The sequence below is a fragment of the Carlito syrichta genome, unplaced genomic scaffold, assembly GCF_000164805.1.
Source record: "Carlito syrichta isolate Samal-C Ts95f unplaced genomic scaffold, Tarsius_syrichta-2.0.1 Scaffold303527, whole genome shotgun sequence".
NCBI lineage: Eukaryota > Metazoa > Chordata > Mammalia > Primates > Tarsiidae > Carlito > Carlito syrichta.
Genome location: NW_007247623.1, coordinates 24431 through 50253, shown reverse-complemented (window position 1 = coordinate 50253; position 25823 = coordinate 24431). Strand labels below are relative to the sequence as shown.

General features: G+C 41.3%; 2 protein-coding genes across 2 annotated transcripts in view; both read right to left on the bottom strand.

Annotated features, from left to right (window-relative positions):
• The window catches only part of FAN1 (FANCD2 and FANCI associated nuclease 1), a 35273-nt gene extending 31304 nt beyond the window's left edge, over positions 1–3969 (bottom strand). The window contains exons 1-2 of the mRNA XM_008058630.2: positions 3934–3969; positions 1700–3105 (exon numbers count right to left, since the gene is read on the bottom strand). Coding sequence (XP_008056821.1) covers positions 1700–2963 — 1264 coding nt within the window. The 5' untranslated portion in view covers positions 2964–3105; positions 3934–3969. The remainder of the gene's footprint in view (positions 1–1699; positions 3106–3933) is intronic.
• Positions 3970–7789: 3820 nt separating this feature from the next.
• On the bottom strand, positions 7790–25811 carry MPHOSPH10 (M-phase phosphoprotein 10). The gene is made up of 11 exons (XM_008058629.1): positions 25369–25811; positions 23086–23758; positions 22295–22452; positions 21693–21858; positions 19771–19912; positions 18532–18599; positions 16208–16345; positions 13344–13454; positions 9753–9860; positions 8426–8656; positions 7790–8024 (listed from the first exon to the last, which is right to left on the bottom strand). The coding sequence occupies exons 1-11, from the start codon at positions 25455–25457 to the stop codon at positions 7875–7877; spliced, it is 2034 nt and encodes a 677-aa protein (XP_008056820.1). The 5' UTR covers positions 25458–25811; the 3' UTR covers positions 7790–7874.
• Positions 25812–25823: the final 12 nt, after the last annotated feature.

Sequence of the window (25823 nt, the reverse complement as noted above, 5' to 3'; positions counted from 1 at the left end):
GTTGAGACGGAAGGATTGCCAGAGCCCAGCAGGTTGACACTGGGGTAGATGTGAGTGTTCTACTGCACTCCAGCCTGGGTGACGGAGTGAGACTCCAACTCAAAAAAACCAAACAAAAAACAAAAAAAAGCTACTTTTAGAAAATAAAATTGTAAGCCAGGCTCGGTGGCTAAGCCTGTAATCCCGCGCCTTTGGGAGGCTGAGGTGAGTGGATTGCCTGAGCCCACGGGTTCGAGACCCGCCTGGGCAGCAAGACCTCATCTCTACAATAAATCAAAAAATCAGCTGGGCGTGGTAGCGCATGCCTGTAATTCCGGCTACTTGGAAGGCTGAGGCGGAAGGATCGCCGGAGCCCAGCAGGTCGAGGCTGCGGTGGCTGGGAGCGGCCACTGCACTCCAGTCTGGGCGACAGAGTGAGACTCTAACTCAAAAAAAAAAAAAAGAAAATTGTATAGTTATGGAAATTCTGTTTAGGTAATTTTTATTTTATTTTTTAACGTTTCTGTATCTTTGTGCCTATATTATCATGCTTCTTTATTCTAGAAAAGTTGTATATATATTTCTTTGGCTCTATGTTTAAAGTGAAACAATAAATTAATAAACAGAAAAAAGCAAGACACAAGAATACGCAGAGCTTGAATGAAAAAAAATGTTCCTACTTCTTGATCACATAGAAGCTCAGAGCAATCAACCACTCATTCTCATTAATGCAATCAGCACCCAACCGAAGTTCTCTGACTACTTTGGATGGAACACCCAATGTTATATTATGACCATCTTCTGGTGAGAACAGGACAAAGTTGTGCAGATATCTTACACAACTGTGTCCAGAGAAGTATCACTCACATGTTAAAAGGAAATACAAGGAATACTGTAATTCCATTTTGTGAATTTAAAACAAAAATAATTCTCTTAAACTTAGTAGTAATGTTCAGGATTTTTCTTTTTCTTAATCTACTAAGGAGTCAGACATGGTTACATTTTACTAGAGAACAGCGTAGCCATCAAGTAAGTTTTTCCTAATGAGTAAATCAGTTTCACAGAGCCATCAATCATGACCGTCTCGAATAACAGTGCAGGAACATAAAGGTGGCTTTTCCTCCTAACCTGGACTACTACTGGCTTGGAGCCATCCCTGGCTGCCAAGGACTTGAGGCATAGACTAGTATTTTGAAATGTACCAATTTAAGCTTAAAAGTTTCCATTCCATCCACACCCTGTCTTTAAAAGGCACAGTGCATGAATCTAAAATGTTGGGAGAAAGAAAATATGACTCAGGTTGGTTTGGTTTTTCCTGTATTTTACTTTACTTTCATCTTTGAGGAAATGGCATGTAAAAACAACAAACAACCTAACGGTAAGCCTGATTACAGGCTTGAAATGCCAAGTATACTTTTCTAAGGTATGCTGTATTTTTCTTAAATCTGGAAAAGGTTGTTTACAACTATCAAATATACCTATGAAGGCAAAACAGCTGCTTTCATTATAACCAAAGTACAGCTTGCAGGAGTAGACATCATCAGGCACAAAATCTTGCCTCTTATCGATATAAACCTGACAGTAGGCTCAGACCTCACAGAGCACTCACAAAACCACAGTGACTCCTTGCGGTCGTGAGAGTTCTGCAAGTCACATCCTGCCCAAATCAGAGCAGCATACAGGAAACAAAAACCCAAAAGCAAACACAAGATAAAAATACCTGATAACTGATAAAATTTAGCTACAATCCCCTTCTCTTGTTCATCAAAGAGCATCATATCATCTTCATTCTCAAGCACGGCTTTCAGTACCACCAAGAAGCTCTGAAGGTAGTAAGGGTGAGGCGGCAGTGTTTGGGTTGTCTGACCAAGACCATCACAGATCGACCCCTGCTCCGAAGGAATACTGTCAGAGACTTCATTCTTTAAGTTACTGTCACCTTTCAGAGGAAGTGCTTGGATGTCACTCCATTTAGAAGTATCATTTGTAGAACTATGAGATTTTGCCTCCAAATGTGACAACTGTGTTTCAGCTTCTAAAGCAACAGTCATTTTTACTTCTTCACAACTACCAGCCTCACATTTTCCAACTCCTTTACCATCCACTCCTCTGATACTCTCTTGCTCTACAAGATTGTCTTCTGCATCCGACTTTAATTTATCCCCATGAGTTAAAGCCGGCGAGAGTAACATGAGAGCACTATCTGAGGAACCAGGGGTGAGAGCTGACTTCCCAAATTCCTGGGTGACCTTTTGGCTCTCAGCTTCCAGGAGTTTACTGCCTTTTACCATATATTCAGGAATACTCTCCTCCTTTAGTGAATCAAAAGTCAACAGGTTTTCCTTTTGAGAACTGTTCTCCAAAATTTGATCTTCGTCCTCAATTTGTGAACACTTATCAACATGGCTCCTAACAACTGTGGATTTGGAACTCTGGGGACAATGACTGGCAAATTCCTCATTCTTATCTATTGATTTTTTAGCCTTTATGTATTTTCTGGATAATTTAGATGACAAGCTTCCCAAAGGAATGACTTTCACACTATGATTTCTCAGTTCATCTTGATTTCTGCACACCAAACCATCATTACTTTTAAAGTAGGGACTGGTCTTCTGTTTTATGCCCCGTTTTGCTGAATCACCTTGGCCAGAGGTTAAATTTGTCTTTGGTGGTGATGACTTCTTTGGTGTTACATCTCCTAAGGTAATACTGGTTAAATCCACCGCAGATGTATCTGAATTCATTAAGCCAACCTGCACTGGATCAGCTTGAACAATGTCATCATTGTTAGCACACACTTCGTCAAGGTGCCGATTTAAGTCATATCTCGGCACCAACTTATTACAAATGGGGCAGGCAAGTTTAGCAGGTGGTGCATTGTTAAAATATGAAATAATAGAATTAGATGCATTTTTTTTAGTCTTGCTGACTGATAAGCTTCTACGAGGTCTTTTTTTGTCAGGAGATTTCCCTTCTGATGTCATGAGTATTAGAAAAACTGAATGTTTCAAGCAATAAAAAAGTTATCTCAGGTGAAAGACAGCAACGGTTTACTATTACTTTCTTGACTTGAAATAATGAAAATTGGGATTCTATTTGACTTCATGTTTATACAATGTCTTCTTCCTACAAAATGAAACACATGAATTAAAAGCATTCTAATGAATTCAACAGGAGAAGGGGGAAGGCAAACTCTAAAACATGCAAGGGCAGGATATCCTGGGATGAAGAGACAACTCCGGGCTTGAGACAGAAGACCAAGACTCTACCTGCAGACGGACACACAATCTTAGAGTGTCCCTTTCCATAAAATGACAAAGTTGAACTTGTAAGGGTAATTCCTAAGACATCTTTAAGAGCTAGTTATCTGTTTTTAAAAAGGGATCACTTGATTATCCAGACCCTTTATAAGACCACTGCAGCCGGACACAGTGGCTCACACCTGTAATCCCCCTGCTTTGGGAGACCGAGGCTGGAGGATCGCTTGAGGTCAGGAGTTCGAGGCCAGCCTGGGCAGCACAGTGAGACTTCGTCAGTATAAAATAACAAATAATTAGCCGGGCGTGGCGGCGCGTGTCCGTAGTCCCAGCTACTCGGAAGGTGAGGCAGGAGGAGCCCTTGAGCCCGGAGTTCGAGCCCGTCTCAAAAAGCAAAACAAAAGAAAAGAAATCTAAGGCCGCCGCAGCCGTGACATTTTCCTAGTGAGTGGCGACCGTCCGCGCTGCCCGCGCTGCCGGGACGGACTCCCGCCCGCACAGACGCCATGCCCGCGTCCCAGGTCTGCGCACACGCCTGACCTCCGCGGCTGCTCCCTCCACGGCGCCCCGGAGGCCCAGGCGAGCACAACCGGCGCTGCAGGCCCCTTCCACGCACCTGGGGCCACGCGGCCGAGTCGGGGTCTCCCCTCCCTCCGCCCCGGCGCCTGCAGCCCGCGATCCCGGTCCGCCCCCCCACCCGGCTCCGCGCGCCAGCGCTCGCAGGCATTCCCAGCCGATCCCCACGTCTCGATTCCACAGGCTCAGCGAGTGGAGGCTCGAGCGATCGATCTCCTCGCCAGTCCGCGTTAGGGGAGCCCTGGAGGGAGACCTGGCCACCGCCTTCTTTCTGCACCTGCTGCGGTGGCCGTCCTGTGCCCCCCTGCCCTCCTTGTCTGCGGCTGTGTCTCCTTCCCCAGTCGGCGAGAAGGTTGAACAAACTAAACGTGACTGTGGGGGTACGTTCTGTTTCAAAGTGAGAACGGCCTCTGGGGAGAAGACGGACACAAGCCACCTCCACAACCCACAAGAGGATAACATGGACTCCACTTGAGCAAACTTCTGCAATCAGCAAGATGGACTGCTCGGTGGTGTGCTGGGCTTTCCAGAAGAATGTACTGATCCCTGGTTATCTGATATAATCGTTATCAATAACTTCAAGAGTGAATAATACAGTGTAGTAATTAGGGAGTGGTGAGTCTTGAATATTTATTATTTTAGTGTGTTTGTAAGGCTGTATAATTTAACGTTTAGTAATGACTGTCTAACAGCTGAACATGTAGCAGTCAACTCTGGAGCACTGACAGCAACTGATTCCAGCATATCCTTGAGTGACCTAGAATGTAAGCTTCTTGAGATCAGGCAGTCTGTATTTGTTGGCTTTTACCATAATATTGCCACTGCCTGCAATGTGCTAGTGCTAGTGCTGTGTAATTATTCATAAATATGCATTGAATGAATGCATGAAAAATGAATGAATAAACAAATGAACAAACCAAAGAGAACAAGGACATGAATAGAGAATTTATCAACAAAGATGTACTGAGTGCCTACCTCATTCTGGGTAATGTTCTAGATGCTGAAGATGTACGGCAGTGAACAGAATGAGGAGTGGGGGGAGGATGGGAATCCTTGTCTTCATGAAGGATACATTCTGGTGGAGGGAGATAAAGAAAACATAAAAAAATAAGTAGCCCCAGCTACTTGAGAGGCTGAAGCAGGAGGATCGCTTGAGCCCAGGAGTTCGAGATTACAGTTATGATCACACCACTGTACTCCAGCCTGGGCAAGAGACCAAGATCCTGCCTCAAAACAAAACCAAAGAACCACCAAGAAGGTCAGAAGACTAGAGTAGAAACGAAGTGAGAGGCAGCAGAGGGCCAGATCGTGCAGGACAAGAGTCAGCAAACTTGTTCTGTAAAGGTCCAGGTAGTAGAAATTTGAGGTTTTATGAACCATATGATCTCTATCAGAACTAAGCAATGCTGCTGTTGTAGTGTGAAAGCAGCAGTAGACAATATGTAACAAATGAGTGCAGCTGTGTTCCAATAAACTTTTATGTATAAAAACAGCTGGCTGAGGCATACAGCAGTTTGACAGTTGTAGGGGCTTGCAGGTCAGTGTATGGATTTGAGTATTGACTCTGAAATGGGAAGGGGGGGACTTCTCCCTGTTGTATTATAAATACGTTGTGGGTGCACAAGGATGGAAGCAAGAGAGGAAGCAGGGAAAAAAAGCTCAAGGGCTAGTGCAGTAATCCAGGGAGAGACGATAGTGGCATTGGTGGCATTGCAATGATGAGAAATGGCCATGTTCTGCAGATATTTAGCATACAGAGCCAGCAGGGTTTGGTCATGGTTGAGGAGGTACGGTATAAGAGGAGAAGAGCCAGGGAGAAGTCTGAGGCCTCTAACTTAGCAACTGGCAGGATGTAGGGGAGAGGGCAACAGTTCTGTTTTGGACATGAAAGTCTGACATGCTAGTTAGACATTCTTGTGGATGAAGACACTTGAATTTATTAATCGAGCAAGGTCAGGCTGGAAATATAAACTTGAAAGTTGTCAGAGTTTAAATGGCATCACTATCTGGCATCAGAGTTGACAGTACATAGAGAACTAAAATGTCAGAAGACTGTGACTCTGATAACAAGAGTTGGGGCAGTGAGGGCAGCAACGGAAACTGAAGTCATTTGTAGGAGGAAACCAGAGTCGGCATCCAGAAAACCAAGTGAGTGAGGTGTGGCAAGGACTAGGGGACATCATATGCAGAGAACGGCCACATAGGCAAGGCTGCTGCAGAGTCACCACTAGGGCAATGCCCAGCAAAGCCATGGGGCAGAGCCACAGAAGAACCCCCTCATGGGCAATATCCAGGAAAGCCATTGGGGCAGAGACACCGGTGTGAAATGCCAGCCTGAGATGGCTGCAGGCACAAGACTCCAACCAGTCAGATGTAGCATGGGCTATGCCCAATAAAGCCATGGGGGTAGGGCTACCTAGAACCTTGGGAATCCAACCCCCACCCCAATGTGTCTGGCAGGTAGGACATGGAGCCTCGGAGTCAAAGGTTATCCTCAAGCCTCAAGATTTAATGTTGCTTGCCCTACTGGGTTTTAGACTTGGGACTAGACACCCATTTCTCCCTTTTGGAATGGGACTATCTATCCTATGGCTGTTCCACCATTGTATTTTGGAAACATACAGCTTGCTTGATTTCACAGGCTCATAGCTGGAGAGAAATTTGGCTCAAAAAGAATCCAACTTGTCAGTGTTACCCATGTGTTTACATGAGACTTTGGATGACCTTAAAGTTGATGCTGGAATAAGATTTTGGGGGCTGTTGGGATGGAATGAATGTGTTTTGCATTTAAAAGCATGAATCTGGGGACTGGGTCAGATGCTAAGGTCTGAATGCATCTTCCAAAATTCATGTGTTGAAACTTTATGACCAATGTGGTAGTATCGAGAGGTGGGTCCTTTAGGAGATGATAGTCTTGAAGGCAGAGCCCTCATGGATGGGATTAGCATCCTCATAAGAGCTTGAATGAGTTTGGCACTTCTTACCATTCCACTTTCTACCATGATGAGCCGACAAAGTGCCATCTTAGAGCAGAGAGCAGCTCTCACCAGACACTGAACTTACTGGCACTTCATCTTGGACTTCCCAGCCTCCAGAGCCACAAGAAATAAATTTCTCAGGTATTTTGCTAAAGTAGCACAGAAGGACTAAGACAATTGGTGTTTAATTAAGCCTGGTAGAGCCCAGTTCTACCCTGCCACAGCCAGCTTCTGTATCAATAAACAGGATGCAGAGTGCAAACTTCCCCAGGGTCTTCTTGACTACTGTGATTGGCTCCTGCAGATAAAGAAACCAGAAGGGCTTTCACTGTTGCTTTAACTGATTCTCTACCCATCTGGAATGAGTCTTAATGCATTTCTATCAAATCATTAGGAGTTCCCATCAGACAAAAAGACAATCTTCCCTGGATAGGGAGGCTGAACAATGAGCACTTGGTGGTCAGGAAGACTCTCTGTAGACTGGCAGTCTCCATTCCTGGCTGTACTGAGCTTCTCTGGCTTCTAGGTTCACTTCCAGATCATGCCTGTCTTCTGCATCGCGTTGTAAATGGTACTTTTATAGTCTACATGAAGCCTCTGCTCAGGTGACATGAGATCATCTCCCAAAGTGGAAAGAAGGCACATGCATGAAAACGCTACTGGTGTGTGAAATGACAGGGTAGTAGGAAGAGAAAATCAAGACCCCCAAGAATGAGGACCTCTGCTTTAGACACCTGGGTATGAAGGGGAGACTGGCTCTGCGCCCTCTCAGTCCACAGGCCAGCTCTTACGAGCCCTCGTGCATAAGCTGGCCTGGCCTTCACACAGACTCAGGCCATGGCGAGCACAGCAGGCTCAGCTCAGGTAATGCCTACAAGGTAGGACCTGGGGAGTGAGGGCCTGCTTTCCACCCAATGAAAATCAGACAGACTTTCCCAATATAGTTTGGAGTCTGTCTTTTCACAACATGGAATCTCAAATGTCTGCCATCGATACAAAAAAGGTCTCAAGAATTTTATTATAAAACTGAACAATGATAAAATATAAGGTTACACATTATTATTTACATTATATTCAAAATATATTACAGCTTTAACTTTTGAACAGAAATATTCTGTCTTGTCTTCTTTTTCTTTTCCGTTTTTTTTGCATCACCGATTTGCATTTTTACTTGATCTTGTAATTTAGAAAAGAATGCTTGAGATGACTTTAAGGCTTTGTCTTTACCTTCATCCTGCAATTAAAAACAATACATGTTTATGCTACAAAATGTGCTTATCACAAAAGCCAAAAATAGTATGTTATGATTACAATGAGTGAAAGTACAAATATGAAGGACTAGAATTACAGAGAACATGACCAGTTAGCAGTACAGAACATCCTGTACTGCTACGATGTTCCTGTAGTTTAAGGGAGTGGAAGACAAAGTGCTGCCAGGCCCCAGGTGACAGTGAGGACCTCACATGCAAATCTTAAGAGTGGTGAAAGCTGCAATTCCAGTCTGGCACACATGCCTCCCAGTCCCACAGGCAGGCTGTCGGCAAGCTCAGACACGCCAGTCTGGTGGACAGCGACCAATGCTTGCCCTCGGCTTCCTCCAGAAGTCCCTTCAGCGGTTTTCCTTCCTGTCCTTACCTTTAGTAGGGCAGCTCTGCCAGTTTGGGTCAGCTGTTTTAACTTCTCGGAAGCTGCTGCTTTGGTGTACTTCCCTGCTTGATCTGGGTTGCTCTTTTCAAGCAGTTTTCTCCGCTTCTCCTTCTCCTTTATTCTCAAATGCTTTTGATATTTCTTTTTCCTCCGTTCTCGTTTCTTGTCTGTAGCTGTTTTCTCAGCAGCTGTTTTTATATCTCCAGCTTTATTTTTCTCCTGTTAAAATCACCACAACATCTAAGTTTTTAGTCTAGTCTAATGTCAACACAGAAAACTGGAACAGAAGAAGCCTCATGGCAGGTAGCCAGCAGGCTGTGTGTCCATGGTCGGGTGTGTAAGGATGCAGAGCAGACACCACCTGTGTTCCAGGGAGCTTTGGTAACTCAGCTCTTTACAACCTAGAACACATTCTTGACAGGACAGACTTTTTGAATGACAGTTTAGTTTCCAAATTCATTCACAAAGGCGGCACAGGGAGCTGGGTTTCAAGCTAATGGTACACGACTAGGAAGTCCTCCACAGCATTTAGACTGTAAAGGGCTTTATGGACAGGCCTTCAGCAGCCTCAGATCTCAGATGCTAGTGACAGCAACTGGACTAAGGACAGGGATCTCAGAGACAAATGAGCAAAGGGAGGAAAGGGAAGCATCTCCTCAGTGAGGTGTGATTTCCTCTTTTCTCCTCACTGCCAGCCCATCCTGCCAGGGCTGTCACTTGCACTGAGAAGGCTGAGGCTCTGATGAAAGGGATAGATGCGGGTGTAGTAAAGCATGTGAGGAGGGACAGAGGGCCCTGCTGCCAAGCCAGTCAGCAAGATGGGGAACTGGTAGGAACCATGATTTCTGTGCAAGGCACAAGTGTCAAGTTCACAAGGCAGGGACTGCCTGTATTTGATATATCCAATCTCTTCTAATACCCAAATGCTATACTGTAGACCCAGATTCTGTAACTGGTAAGCATTATAAAGGGGAAAATGCTAATGCTAAAGTATTGCCAGTACATATACAATTATGAATAATCTGTCTTAAAGTTAACATCACTGCTAGTATTCAGACTTGATGATAAGATCCTGATACTGGATATTTATAACCTGCTTTTAAAATAATTCTCAAACCTGCACCTCATAATAATTAACGCCTGGTTATAGGAAGCTGGTGTTTGAACATAACAATACTATTAGTTTGACTACACTTAGAAACTACTGGGATACATTAGAACATAACTTATGAACGCAAGGAAAACAAATAAATAGGGATCTGGCTATAATCAACTAACCGGTAAATAGATACTCAGCATTCCAGCACTTGCTTACCTTGATTTCCTCTGGAGCCAAGAGAGCTGCATCACTAACACTTACAGGGGCGACTTCCTCCACGGTTATGGCTGGCAAGTTTGACACGACTTTAATCTCTGGTACGGGCTAGAAAAAAGATAATACATTCATGGGAAGCCAGAAGTGGCCCCACATACAATGTAGGAATTGTGACCCCATTAATCTGAAGCATAACATTTATCATTCATGTGAGATGTGTTGACAGCCCACGTCCTAAGCTGACTAGAATGACAGCAGTGTTGGCAGGCAGCACAGGCTGCCTCAAGAATACTAGGTGGGTGTTCCAGGATCCCATCAATACTATTCCAATTGCACCCACTTCCACACTGCTGCATAACACTCCCGGCACATCTAACACCAGTTCTTTCATCTCATCCTAAACTATTCCTACCTGCCGTGTATGTGGACATTCCCAAACAACCTTACCTAGTTTAATAAGATTTATTTTTATTAATATTCTCTTACCTTTGGTCATGGAAAAAAAAAAGCTAGCTCTAAGAAATATATTGAGGGCAACCCACTGAGGTTCCCTCCCGCTGTAAGAGCTTCTCTGTCCTCTCAATAAATCCTGCTTTCTCAAAAAAAAAAAAAAAAAAAATATATATATATATATATATATGTATACACATATATGAAAGATGCAAGGAAAAATGCTTATGGGAATAAGAGTCAAAATAAAAGCTAGTTGATAAACAAATGCTCTCATCTTCTAGGTAGTAAGACATTATCTCTATAAACATAAATATGAAATGATATTGAATTGTTTTGAAAAACTAAAACAGTATCAATACTGTTTATCAATTATAAAAAAGAAAAAAGGAGGCCAGGTGGGGTGCCTCACACCTGTAATCCCAGCACTTTGAGAGGCAGAAGCAGGAGGACTGCTTGAGACCAGGAGTTTAAAACCACCCCAGGCAACATAGCAAGATGTCATCTCTACAAAAAATATAAGAAAAAAGAAAATTAGCTGGGCATGGTGGCGCATGCCTGTAGTCTCAGGTACTCAGCAGGTTGAGGTGGGAGGATCACCTGAAGTTCAAGGCTGCAGTGAGCTGTAATCACGCCACTGTACTCTAGCCTGAGCAATAGGGATTCTGGCTTAAAAAGAAAAGAACAGAAAAGAAAAGAAATGAAAAGAAAAGAAATGAAAAGAAAAGAATGTAATGCAAACTAAGGGTCATGTGTTTTTTGTTTGTTCTTTTTTTTTTTAACTGCCCAAGAAATTCAGAAATTAAAACAAGTTCCATACTGATCCTAGGAATAAAAGAACAGCGATTACTTGTCACAAGTGCTCTTACATCAAATTCTTGCACATCTCTATGAGGGGCAGCAAGGGGCAGGGAGAGCAGGATGACTTTGGACCCTTTGGCTGACCAGAGTGGGTTAAAGGCTGGGGCAGAGAAGCAGCAGGACTGAGACTCGGGAGTCCAGGACCCTACTGCCAAGCAAGTCACTGACTTCTCTATCCACTTATTTTCCTTATCATAGTCCTATCCACAATCATTAACTAGGGAAATATTCACCCAATCAAACTTCAGAGAGAACAAAAACAAGCCATAACCACATAAGGATCCTGAATTCTAAGTGAGAGAAAAAATTTCAGAGTGTGAAAGAAACTACTTCTTCCACTGGACCACTATCCAACTATTTACTAGGAACATTGTATTCCATACAACTTATTTATTTGTTTGGGTCAGTGTCTCACTCTGTCACCCAGCTCAGTTAATTTTTTTTATTGTCTTGTAGAGACGAGGTCTTGCTATATTGCTCAGGCTAGTCTCAAACTCCTGGGTTCAACAATTCTTCTGCCTTGGTCTCCCAAAGTGCAGGGATTATAGGCATGAGTCACAGCACCTGGCCCCATTCCACAATTTAAAGAGAAATACAAATAAAATGAGATAGCTTTAAAAAAACAATAAAAAATGACTGATTATTGGTGAATGGAGTCTACAAGAGAAGGCATGTGAAATCCTGACCTGATATGAAAAAAGTAGTATCAAGGGGAATCACTGCTAGCAAGTCTACATTTCTAGTAGATAAATAAAAAGTAGAAAAGAGGATAAAAGTAAGAAGAGCTTTCAAACTGGGGCAAGTAGACACAAACACATTCATTATTTCTTTCCTTCCCAAGACTCCAGGAACATCTCCAGGCTCTGGGCTAGTATGAGCAACAGAGTGGAACAGCAGACACATTTTGTGCCCTTGAAGATGAATAGAGAGCAATGAACAATGAGCCACCAACTGGGAAAGGAGCCAGTAGTGTCACCGGCAGGGAGGAGAGAAGGCACAGTCTATTCTAGTGAAGGGACAGGGAAAGTCTGTGAGGTACCTAGCCTGAGTGATAAGGAGTCAGCCATACCAAGAAGAGCAGCCTACTGGGCCAGGGGAAGAGTACAGTAAGGTATGAGGGAGGGACTTAGCCCCTGAAGGAACTGGAAGATCAGCATGGCTAGTAGGTAGCAAGCCAGGGAGACCAGAGGGGCAGGAAGAGCCAGATCCTGAAAAGGCCTGGAAAGGGCTTATGCCCTTCACATCAGTAAGACCTGCTAGCCAAGAAGGGTTGATAATTTCCACTTATCACTTCATCTGTTTATATAGACTATACTGGGCACTTTGGGAACCTAAAGATAATTTTTGCCATCAAAAGCGTACTCTCATATAAATTAAAACTTGAAATAAAAAAAAATATATATATACACAAATAAACAAACCAAAAAAACAGGCAATAAAAGCTTACTGTCTGTTTGAGAAGGCAAAATACTCTTACAGAAAAAAATCACCTAACCATCAAGTCATTAGAAAGGATCTTGGAGATTACCTCTTTTGTATGGATGAAATGTGAAGCTACTTGCTTAAGTCACAAAGCTGGTTAGGAGCAGAATGACACTCAGGTTCTGACTTCTAGCCTAGTCCTTACTTCATGACATTCCATCTCAGATAACACAAACACAGAGGGCAAAAGGATGCCACAAGTACGTATTATGGGTTTACAGAAGGTGGTGAGCAGGAGATGAAGCTGCAAGAAGGAGGCAAGTACTGAGCCAAGTCAGGCAACAGTCAGATAGAGGGGACAGCCCTTGAGAGGTTTAGGCCCAGTGGAGAGAACATGGGCCCAGAATTAGTTCTGACGCTTCCCCTGCTCCAAACCTCAGTTTCCTCATCTGCAAAATGGAAACAGTAATATCTCCTTCAGTGTTTTGTGCGATAAGTGTTAATGTATGAAAAGGACCTAATACAGCACACACCAAGTACTCAATAAATGCGAGACACAGACATCCATGTGTCTCCAAACCCATCACACAATGAAAATGCAACAGAAGACTGAGAGGGTGAGGGGAAGGAGGAGTCCCTGTGACTGCAGCTGAGAGTCTGTAGGGGCCCACTAGATATATGGTAGATCAGAAAGGGAGCCAGAACTTTCATGGGGCAAGAAGTGGGCCTTCTTCAGGGAGACGCAACTTATAATTGGCAGGGAACTACTAAAGGTTTGAATCCTGAGACCAGAAAAAGAGCTAGACTCACAAAAGCTCAGCGTTATCAAGGTCATACCTGCTCTGTCTACACACTTACCGGCTTAGGGATGAAGTGGAAGTTTGAGAGGGCATCCAGTTTCAAGAAGAGAGAGTCCATCAACTTTTGAATTTCTACATGCTCTGGATTTTCTTCTTCCACTGTTTTTTGCTTAGGAAATAAGTTTAACAACATCAAACTAAGCAACTTAATTATGTCTCACAGGATAAAATACGAAAGGCCAATGAGGATCCTTCCAATTTCTTATCACCAAGCCCTCAGTATCACAATGGTGCCAGCACCTACTAATGAGGAATGTGATGTGCATTTCGGGAGCTACAGTGACCCTTACCTCTAACATTTGAACTTACAATTTAATTCCCTTGGTATTTACTTCTGTCAAGAACTAAGCTATTCCCACTATGATGGCAATAATAAAAAAAAAAAAGAGGAAAACAGCAAGTGATAACAAGTGCTGGCAAAGATGTGGAGAAACTGAAACCCTTGAACACTGTTGGTTCCCAGGGGCAGTGGCAACAATGTTGGCAGTTGCTCAAAAAATTAAACAGAGAATTACCATATGACCCAGTAATTCCACTCCTAGGTATACACCCAAATTAAAAACAGACACACAAAAAATCCATATTGTTACACCAGTCACAACAGCAGAAGATGGAAACAGCCCAGATGCCCACCAATGGATAAATGGATATACAAATTGTGGTATATACACGCAGTGTAGTATTACTCAGCAATAAAAAGAAATGAAGTCCCGACACATGCTACAATCTTGATTATACGAAGTGGAAGAAGTCAGACACAAAAGGTCACATATATGACTCCATTTACATGATATATCCAGAAGAGGCACATGCCCAGAGATAAAAGGCAGACTGACAGAAGGTGATTGTGGTGAGTGAGGAAAGGGGAGCAACTCTTAACGGGTATGAGGTTTTATTGTGGGGTGACATGTTGGATCTAGACAGACATGGTGGTTATATGACACCATCCTAAATGCTCCTGATTCACTTTAAGCAATCCTCCCACATCAGCCTCTTGAGTCACTGGTATTACAGGCATGAATCACCATGTCTGACTTATTCGCTATAAAATGGTTAATCTTTATGGAGGAATAATAGTCAAGAAAAACACAAAAACAAGCAAACAAAATGAAGTGATACTTTAAAAAACAAAAAGGAAATAAAATAAAACAGTTACTTTCATGTTATGTTAAATCTCAAATCAGTTAGAAAGAAAAAAAGAACTTAAGTATTAATGGAAACTTTGTAAAATTATCCAAATAGTCATTTGGATTATAGGAACTCTCTTTTTTCATTTATATATAAGGTGTTAAAGATTTATTCTGACAAATCACACTGAAAAAATTGACAGCAATTTTAAGTCTACTGAGGAGAAAAGGCAAATTTCATACTTTTTTTTCTCCTGGTTTCAACTGCTCATTCTAAAAGGGTAAGAAGTTTTCTGTTTGTTTAATAAGACAGAAAGAAACTCCACCAGAACTAGAAAGTGACTGGCTGTCTGTCTCCATGACCCTGATGCAGACATGCATCCAGGTTTTCCTCCAGCACCCACCTTCCAGCTATGCCTAGGCCTCACATAACTATTGCTTCTTACTATTTTAACTTACTGCCCACTTTAAAAATTCTAAACACATTCTTTCGCCTCATTCTAGGTAATAATATCTGTGAAATTAAATATTTGATATACAACATTTTCTGATCCATATTACAAACACAACTGTGAGTAAAGTCCCTCATGCACCATCTACCATCATCTGGTGTCTAGAATTAGCCTAGCTGATAAACATACTAGAATTCTTAAGGCCATACTCAAAACTTTTGAACCAGCTGTTGACTTCTGAGAAATAAAACTAACATTTACAGAGCTGCCACTGCTGTGGCATTACATTTGACATTTTCACTCTCACGGTTGCCAAATACTTTCTGTATCTACTGAATCTCCCCTCAAAGTAACGAGGAAACATTTAGTAAGCATCAGCTGATGCTGTCCACAGTTTCCTTCAGCTACCAGTAGGAAAAATTTTAATTCAAATTTTGCAGTGGCATCAGGGCATAGTTTGCTGTTGCTGCCTGAGTGGCATTCATTAACAATGCTACCTCATCCCTATGCACATTTTTCTTTTGAGTTGGAGTTTCACACCATTGCCCAGCCCGGAGTACAGTGGCACACTCACAGTCACCCCAGTGTCAACGTGCAGGGCTCCGGAAATCCTCAGCCTTCCAAGAAGCCAGAACTACAAGCGTGCGCTACCACATCCGGCTAATTTTTAACTTATTGCAGAGACAAGGTTTTGCCAAGTTGCCCGGGCTGCTCTCGAACCCACGAGCTCAGGCAATCCACTCGCCTTGGCCTCCCAAAGTGCTGGGATTACAGGCTAAGATACTGAGCCCGGCCCCCTAAGCACATATTAACCTCAAGACATCAAATGGGAAGGAATAATTCAGTTATTATATTGGAACATAATATTCTTGGGAATAACTATGTCCTGCTATTTAAGCAGAGATTTTTTTCAGAATTTAAGAAAAAGGAAAACTAACCTAAAAATCAGAACGAATTCATAATCATATAAAATAAATCAATAACTTCAGAATATCAATGAGAAAGCATTTTTAAATTGTAGCACCACCATAGTAATTGCTAGAAAATTAATAATCAGTTGTAAAAGTAGCAGGTGACCAATGTCTAACTGCAAAGTGATTCCTCCAACCCTTCACATTCAGTGGGAACATAATCTTTCCATTCTAGCATGCTGTGTCTCACACTTAAACCGGGTGACTGAAATGCTCAGGATTTCTATTTCATGATTTCAACAGTCATGAAAAACCAAGTTTTCTTCTTCCATTTCTTTAATAATAACAGTTTTGCCTTAGAGGTTTCCTTACCTGGTTGAGTTTGATGTATTCCTGTTCATAAATTTCAGCAAGGCTTAATTTACTCTTCTCATGGTCTAATGTTAAACGCTTTTTATATTCATATGCATCCTCTTTTGGTTTTTCTTTACGTACTACGTCATCCCAAGCCTGAAATATAAAGGGCAGGTAGAACATAAGTTAACACAATCTACAATTTATAGATTCACTTAAGAATCTTCCTCTGGAATATTATTTCAGAGTAAGCAAATTGTAGCAAAAAGAAAGTAATTTTCAACCTCTGAAATGACTATTCAATTCACAAAGAATAAACACTATGAAAAGCGGAGAGGGTATTACTCAAATTTTTTTTGTTTTTGTTTAAATGAATCTTTCTCCTGGTTACCAACGTTTTTTTTTTTTTAATTTGAGTTGGAGTCTCACTCTGTCGCCCAGACTGGAGCACAGCGGCACGCTCACAGGTACCGCTGGGCTCCAGCGATCCTTCCGCCTCAGCCTTCCAAGTAGCTGGAACTACAGGTGCGAGCTACCACTCCTGGCTAATTTTTTTGATTTATTGTAGAGACGAGGTCTCACCAAGTTGCCCGGGTGGGTCTAGAAACCCGCAGGCTCAGGCAATTCACTCGCCTCGGCCTCCCAAAGTGCTGTGATTACAGGCTGAGCCACTGAGCCTGGCCATGGTTACCATCTTTAATTCCACATTTCTCCATCATTGTTTGTTTATAAGTCAAGGCTTGAGTTTATCTTGTTTCATCTCAAATTTTAAGATACTCTGTAGATTATACCCACCCTGCGAATCCTTTCTGTTTTAGACAGAAGTATAGGCAAACATTACACATACGTTAAATCTAAGTTTATAAAATCAGATCAATTTTTCAACAAAAATTTCTTGCTAGGTTTTTAACATTTGAAAAGATACATTCCGCTGGGTTCGGTGGGTCAGCCTGTAATCCCAGCACTCTGGGAGGCCGAGGCAAGTGGACTGCCTGATCCAGGGGGTTTGAGACCAGCCTAGGCAACTTGGCAAGACCTTGTCTCTACAATAAATAAAAAAAATTGCTGGGAGTAGTAGCGTGCACCTGTAGTTCCAGCTGCTTGGAAGGCTGAGGCAGAAGAATCGCCGGAGCCCAGCAGGTCGACGCTGAGGTAGCAGTGAACATGCCACTCCACTCCAGCCTGGGCAACAGAGTGAGACTCCAACTCAAAAAAAAAGAAAAGATACACTCTAGAAAAATGGTTTTAGAATTATAGCACTACCATATTGCTATAGCTTGAATGTCCTCCTCTAAAACTCATGTTGAAACTTAATCCCATACACAATGGAATTATGCAGCCATAAAGAAGGAAAAAATTATGTACTTCGCAGCAACTCGGACAGATTTAGAGTCTATCATACTCTAATCTATCACAGAAACAAAGAATTGAGTATCACATGCTTTCATGTGATAAGTGGACCCTAAACATTAATCATAACACTATAAGAAAGGGCTTGGCAGTAGCGGGACACTGCCAGGGGAGGGAAGGTTGGGAGTACTAACATCAATAAGGGTACCTGACCTCAAACCAGGCGAAGTAGGGACCAAAGGGAGGCCCAAACTTTATGATGACCACTTTTCTATCTAATCCTGAATTGTACCCCACATCTTTAAAATTAAAAAAATAGAAAAGAAAAAAAAGAAACTTAATCCCTAGCATTGTGGGGCCTTTAAGAGGTGATTGGATCATCATGGCTCTGCCCTCATGAATGGATTAGACCATTTATGGTTTAATGAGGAGGGAAACTGGTGGTTTTTCAAGTGACACCAAGCACCAAGTCGGAACTCTGCAGACTCCCCACCAGAAAGAAGGTTCTCACTATATGCAGCAGCCCCCTGACCTTGAACTTCTCAGCTCCATAACTGTATTCCTTTTCTTTATGAATTCCTCCGTTTCACATATTCAGTTATAGGCAACAGAAAACAGACTAAGAGACATAGACCGAGTGATTTGCCTCACCAGATACGGTGCCCAAACCAAGTGTCCTGGATATGACCACAAGTCTGTCACTACCTTTATCCAGCATCACCAGAAAGGTTAGCAAGACTTTAGAGGGAGGATATTAGCTTCTAGCTCCTAGTCTCTCCTCAAGAGCAATGCCCATCTTTCCTGGGCACTAGTGAGGAACAGTGCCTCACACACCAAAAGTTGAACATATCCTTAGCCTACACTTAAGGCTTTTAAATGAAGAACATTAAGTGAAAATAAAGAGACCTGTAGACCTACTCTCAAAATACTCTCATATTATTTCTAAAAATTTCAGTGACGTTTAAATTAAGCTAAATTGAATTCTCACTGACCTGATCTCTTATCCTCTGTTTAATGATATCTTCTAGTTGAAGGGTGGTTTCCTCTGTAATCACAGGTGCTAAAGAAAATACAATAGGTATTCATTAGGCAGATATACACTAGACCACTGATTCTCAAATCGTAATCCTTGAACTTGCAGCATTAGCAACACCCGGGAACATGTCAGAAATGCAAATTATTGGGCCAGCTGCATACTTCCTACATTAGAAAGTGAGTAATGGGGGCAACTATCTGGGTGAGTTTTGTTTTGCTTCATGTCAGGGTCTCACTGTTGCTGGGGCTGGAGTGTGGGGGCACAATCACAGCTCACTGCATCTTCGAACTTCTGGGCTGAAGCAATCCTTCCACCTCAGCCTCCTGAGTAGCTGGGACTGGAGGCATATTCCACCACACCCAGCTAATCTTCATTTTTTTATTTTACAGAAATGAGGTCTCATTATGTTGCCTAGACTGGTCTTGAACTCCTGAGCTCAAGAAATCCTCCTGCCTAGGCCTCCCAAAGTGCCAGGATTACAGGTGTGAGTCACTGTGCCAACCCAGTCACCTGTGTTTTAATAAACCTTTTGACAGAGAACCACAAAACTAGAATATATATGATATTAAGTACTAATACTTTATCCCATGTACCTGAGGACTCTTCTCCTCTTTTCTAGTGTCTCTTCCACTGAAATAAAATGAAAACTTATTTGGACTTAATGGGTACAAGAAAGAATTCGATGAGATGACCAGGGTTTTGTGTTGAAGTCTACAATTTAATTAGAGAACAGTGACAGGACAAGTCTTGTAAACATATCACTACAGGAAATTTGATTTTGAACTATACACTAGGTATCATTAGTATTTTGATGTTAAATTTCTAGGGTAGATTAATGGTACTATGGTTATCCTAAGAAGTATGTCCTAATTCTTAGAAGATACTCGTAAAAGCACTCAAAAGTGAAATGTCACATCAGCAACTTACTTTGAAATGATTGAGGGAAAAATGTGCACATATATATTCTTACGTACATGCAAGAAAGAAAGCAAATATGACAAAAAGTTAATTGGTGAATCCAGCCGAATGGTGTATAGTCGTTTGCTGTACTATTTTTACAACCTTTCTGTACATTTGCAAGTTTTAAAATAAAAATCTGGGGAAAAGGAAACACCACTCTGAATCTTTCTATGAAATGGAGCCACAGAAAAGGCATAAACATGAACATTTTGCAGAAGCCCAGCAGGGAGCATACCCATCCGGACAGCATGGTCAAAGTGCAGGGTCTCCTCTAAGAGGCTGTTCTCTGGTCGCTTCTGCGCTGTCACTTCCCCTTGAAGCTGCCAAGGCTTTTTTTCCAACAATTCTTTTTCTAAAGATGCAATTTTTTCACTCATCTAAGAGACAAAAGGGTTAGTATACATTTAAGCAACAAAATTAGATATATACTTGTATAAAAAAAGTAATATTTTAAAAATGGAGAAAGCAAGAAATGTACTTTTCCTCAATATAATTGTTTCTGTTTTGTGGGGTGAGCTGCAGATGATCTTCTTCCCCTGTGGATTTCAAATGCCATGTTTAAATTAAACTAAATTCCCCAGAAGCCCATGTATCTATTTATAAGCTACTATCAATTTTATTAGCCTATCCTAAAGTTAAATAATTCTTTGATTAGAATATTATTATCTGATAGAGCCCGACTCAATCTTGACTCCATACTCAAATCCTAATTATTTCTAACCTCTAAAAAACAAAATTTATAATGATGTATAAAAATGACAGCTGTTCCAGCTACTTTACATAATTGTCTCATTTTTCTAATGGTTTTTCAGTTTATTCATTTGGTTTCCTCTATAAATATTAATGCTTTCATTATCTCACATCTTTTTCTTTTGTAGTTTCACTAACATTAATAAAAGAATTAAAGAACAGTGGTAATAGCAATAGTGGACCTTTTGTCTTATTCTTGATTTTAAAGGGATGTTTCTAGAATTTCTCTGTAAAGTATAGTGGCAGCTTTTAACTAGACATTTTCATTAGGAGTGAAAAAAATTAGAAATGAAAATATTGAATTGTATCAAATGTCTTCCTAACATATGGAGGTGACCATGTTTTTTCTCCTTAACCTTATACAATCAAGAATTATGTTAGCTGATTTTCTAATACTGAATCAAGAGATCGAGGCCCACATGAATTTGTGGCATTATTTTTCACTGTGCCATTTAGGATTTTTACATCATGAAAATGATGTAAAAATGAGACTGTATGTGTGTGGTTTTTAATGATACTTTTGTCAGGTTGGGTTTTCATGTTCTAATAGTTCCATTAAGAAAAAAGTTTGAAGGTTCTACCTTATTCTTTATATGTGATAATTGCAATAAATTATCTATTTCTTGAAGGTCTGATATAATTTCACAGTAAAACCAAAGCTTCTTTCTTGCTTTTTATGTGGGAGGGAAAAGTAGAATAGGAGGACACTAACTCTTTAACAAATTTATTCTTTTAAGGTGCTTTTTCTAAAAGACTTTATCTTCTGGGAACAATCATGGATTTAAATCAGATCCTCATGTTTTTAAAATAATTATTTTCATATCCTTGAATATTTCATTATCTGCCTATTCTCATTTCTAACTGTGATATAATTTTAAGCTAGATAAATGATAGAGCAAAATGACTGAAGCCAGACTACACCTGTTAAAATTAAATGACATTTGTCTGAAATCATGACATAAGAAATAACTTTTATCAATTTTGGAATGGCATTAATTAAAATTTAGGCTATGTGGCACTCAAAAGATCACCTGCAGAGTATCTTAAAGAGATAGGTAGTGTCCTTCTGAGCAGCCAAACAGTTATAAGGCGTGGTTCACAGAATAGCTTTGTCAGGAGAGATGTTCCATACATTATGATGATATTAGGGACAAACAAAAGAAACAACTGTTGTATACAAGGGCCCCAAATTGAAAGCCATAGCCTGGGGAATGCAGGCACTGATTTTTGAAAATCAGATGCTTTCCAGATGGCATTTCTAAACAGTGTACTTTAGAGAGTAGCAGCAAGATTTTTCTTTTTAAAGAATGGTTAATAGTTCCGACAAGAAAGCAGGGAACATTAGTTAGTAGTCTGTGAGTTCCACAATAATGTTAAGCATATAAAAATTCCTTAAATTCCTATTACCTTTTCCTGTCTTTTTTCAAAAGAGGATTTAACCGCATCAGAATTTTTGTTTACATCTACAACATCTGTTTCTTCCTCATCATCCAGTAAAGCAAAGGTCACTCTTTTCAAGCTTTCTTTATGTTGTTTACTGTCTTCACTTTCTTCAAGGTCACTATCTTCATTCCTACAATAATCAAAACACTTCAAAGTTATTCAGTATTAAGGAACAACAGATGCAATTACTTAGGTGAAACGTTATATGAGAAACAGAACAGGAAGTGTCTAATATAGAGAAAAAAGTATTCATTAATTGATAAACAAATCTATCTCACAAAAATAACATTCGAGGATTTTGTTGACACAAAAACCAAATCAAAGCTCCTTGTAATAAAGGTTTGATTACTACTACCAACAATATATTTTTCATTAAATGATCTCCAATGTCACCTTAAATTCAGAGACTTTCTTCTAGCTATCTTGAGAATAACTGATATAAGAGAATCTACTATTTGCTCTTAGATTCAAACTTCTCAAGACAAATATATTTGACAACTATGAGTACACATACACAACTGGGCAATTCCAGCTTACAGAGTAAAGGATGACTAATAAACACTCACGTTTCAGAAATGCTTAGTTCTTCAGCTTCTTCTTCAGCAATCTTATCCTCTTCTTTGTTTGAACCCAGCTCATCACCACGAACACTTGCTATGTCTTCATCACTTTCAATAGGATCAAAGAAATCTTTGTATTTCAAGTTTCTGGAACTTTTACCTGACTAAGATAAAAATTTGTTTTAAACTTTTAATTGAGGATAGAAAAATACACTAAAACATGCATATGTCTATATGTGTATTGTATATATATTTTACTTTTAGAAAAACAGAACGAGCTGCGTGCAGTGGTTCACGCCTATAATCCCAGCACTTTGGCAGGGTGAGGTGAGAGGATTGCCTGAGCCCATGGGTTCGAGACCAGCCTGAGCAACTTGGCGAGACCTCATCTCTACAATAAATCAAAAAATTAGCTGGGCGTGGTAGCGCGTACCTGTAGTTCCAGCTACTTGGAAGGCTGAGGCGGAAGGATCACCGGAGCCCAGCAGGTCAAGGCTGCGGTGGCCGGGAGCAGCCACTGCACTCCAGTCTGGGCAACAGAGTGAGACTCCAACTCAAAAAAAAAAAAATTAGCTGGGCGTGGTGGCACGTGCCTGTACTTCCAGCTACTTGAAAGGCCGAGGTGGAAGGATTGCCTGAGCCCAATAGGTCGAGGCTGCGGTGGCTGGGAGCATGCCACAGCCCTCCAGCCTGGGTAATAGAGTAAGACTCCTACTCCAAAAAAAGAAAAAAGAAAAACAGAACAAATCTAATTTGAGGAGGAAGTATTCCGTCTCTCTCCTCTGTCTAAACTTTACCTTAAGTTTTTTACTTCCAAATAGTTCTCCTTCATCAGAATCAGAATCAACATCTTCAAACAAATCAATATCTTCTTCATCATCATCTTTTCGTTCCTCTTCTTTTTCTATGTTTTCTAAAAAGGCTTCCATTTCAGATAGTTTGAAGAACTGATCATCTACTATAGACTTTTCTCTTGGTTTCCCAAGTACTTTAGTTTGCACCTTGGTCTGCTGCTCCAATTTGCTGATATCAAAGTCAAGGTCAGAATCGTCATCACTGAAAACTGGGCTTTTTCTCAGATCAAATTTGCTTGAGTTTTTAGCTCTCTCATCTCCTTTAGAATCATCATCATCTATATCTGACACTTCTTTCTTCTCCAAATCTTGTTCTAGGTCCTCCTGGTCACTTGCCTCCATCTCTGAATCATCCTCTTCACATTCCTGTTCTTCACTCTCTGGAAAAAGACTGATGTCTTCAGCCTTAATTGTTTCACTAACTGCATTCTGGAAGTATCGTAAAATTGGTTCATTTTGCAATTCCAGTTGTTGCCAAATCTGCTCATCATCAAAATTGTCTATCACAAGTTTTTGTAGAGGACTCCCATGAATCCTACCATTCTCCAGTATTTTATTAAAGTCATAAAGTACTTTTGTTAAAGAAGTGAAGTTTGATGCCAAATCATCCTGAATCCTATGAAGGGGAATTAAACGATATTTAGAATTATAGGTAATAATTCCACAACACTCTGAACTTAAAAAAAAATAGAAAGCTCAACTCTCATGCAAAATCAAATTTGAATAAGTATTTCAAGCGTAGATTCTGGCCCCCAACAACGTATTATCTTGTTGATGAGCCACACTGATATATAAAAACTGCCAACTAAGTATCTACAAATCTGCTATACAGATTTTAGGCAGGAAAATCATTGCAGATCTATTTGTTTAGAGATATATAATGAATCAGCATTCAACTCTCAACTCTGTTTTATTACATACCACTCCATTCATTCAGTGAATAGTCAACATTTGCTTTGGCTAGGACAGTCAAGGAAAGCCTCTCTTAGATGTGACATTTGCGATAAGACCTACAGATAAGGAGACAGTCTTATAAAGATCAGGAAACATGTATTCCAGGCAGAAGAAACAGCAAGACCAAATTCCCTAAGAGAAAAATGAGCTCGGTAAGCTTGAGGAACAGAAAGACCAGCATGGCCGTAGTATGAAGGAGGCAGAATATGACTGTAGGGGCTGATGAGAGCCAAATCAGAGCTCGGGGTAAGAATTGGACATTTTAAATGAAAAAACATCAGAAGGTTTAAAGCAGAGGGATGAAATGATGATTTACACTTTAAGAATGCATCCTATAGAAGAAGAATGAAGGTAGGGTGATCAGGAGATTGATGCAGTATTCCAGGCAAAGGATGATGGTAATTTATTCTGGAGTTAGAGCAATGAATATGGTGAGTAGTTTGGAGGCAGAAAAAATGAAGACATCAAGAAGTGGTCTAGTTGTATGCTTCAGCAAATGCAAAGATAGTAATTACATTTACTGAGGTAGGGAAGGCTTGAGCAGTGGAGCAGGGGAAATGACTTCAGAGGAGGGCAGAGTATAGGTGGGCAAACAGAAACAATTCTATTTTGGACACAGTGAATCTGAGATGCTAAGAGTATCAAAAATTTTTTAATTGTTAAAATCTGTACAGTGCGGATCTCTCAGTTGTGTGTTAATGAAATCAAACTAAGCGCAGTCAGTCTGTAGTTGCTGTGAGCCTGGAGCACAAGGGAGAGGTTAGGGTTTGAAACATAAGTATGAGACATAATTTTATACTTGAAGTTCTTCAAAATACGTATAAAACGCTTATGCTGGGAAGAGACAAAACAATTCTAATTCTCAATAAACTTGGTTGTGGGGGTAGACAAAACAAGCGACAAGTTTATATTTCAATAAAATGTGATGATAGGTAAGCCCTGGATGATTTAGGGGCACATGGGGAGAAAAAGTAACTAACACAGTTTGTGTGCAAAGGAATGGAGGGCGAGGCATAAGACCCGACGGAGGCCTCTGGGCGTTAACAACTGAGCTTTATTTCAATAGCACCAACTGGGAGATCCACACTGTACAGATTTCAACAATTTCTAAATCTTTGATAGACCGGGGGGCGTAAACTGTCTTAGACTCGAAGAAACGTGATCCACACTTCCCCCTTATGTTCACCCACTCCCCAGAAATTTGCGGGAGGCCTGCAACCCGAGCCCCGTGAGACCTGGGCGGCACCTCGAGCCGGAGGTCTGCGCACTTACGTGAGGAAGCACTCGGGCCGGCCGGTGGCTTTACTGACCTCCCTCAAACACCGCTTCAGAGTCTGTCGACGCCACACCCGAGGGGCCATGGCTGTCACCAACTCGCGACACAGCGCCGCATGCAAAGGAAAAGAGCGGTCCGGAAACCGCGCCGCAAAACGCACGTGGTGCAAGTTGGAGCTTAGAGCCGACAGTTCCGCAGCGCATAGGTTCCGACCCACCCCCACTGGCAGCACGAGCGCTTGTGCAGGAGGGCGGGGCAGGAAACCAAAAATCGCCACTGAACCCCAGCGCCTTTGAACTTCCCCAAACTTTCTGTTTTGTATTTCTCAGGGGCCCACAAGGGGTGACGCGTCCTGATTTTAAGTTTCTGCTTCGGATAAAGTAGGTAGTTTCAACGCATCGTACTGTAACAGGAACGTGGCTACACTCGCCCCGCCCCTTCGCCGTGTCTG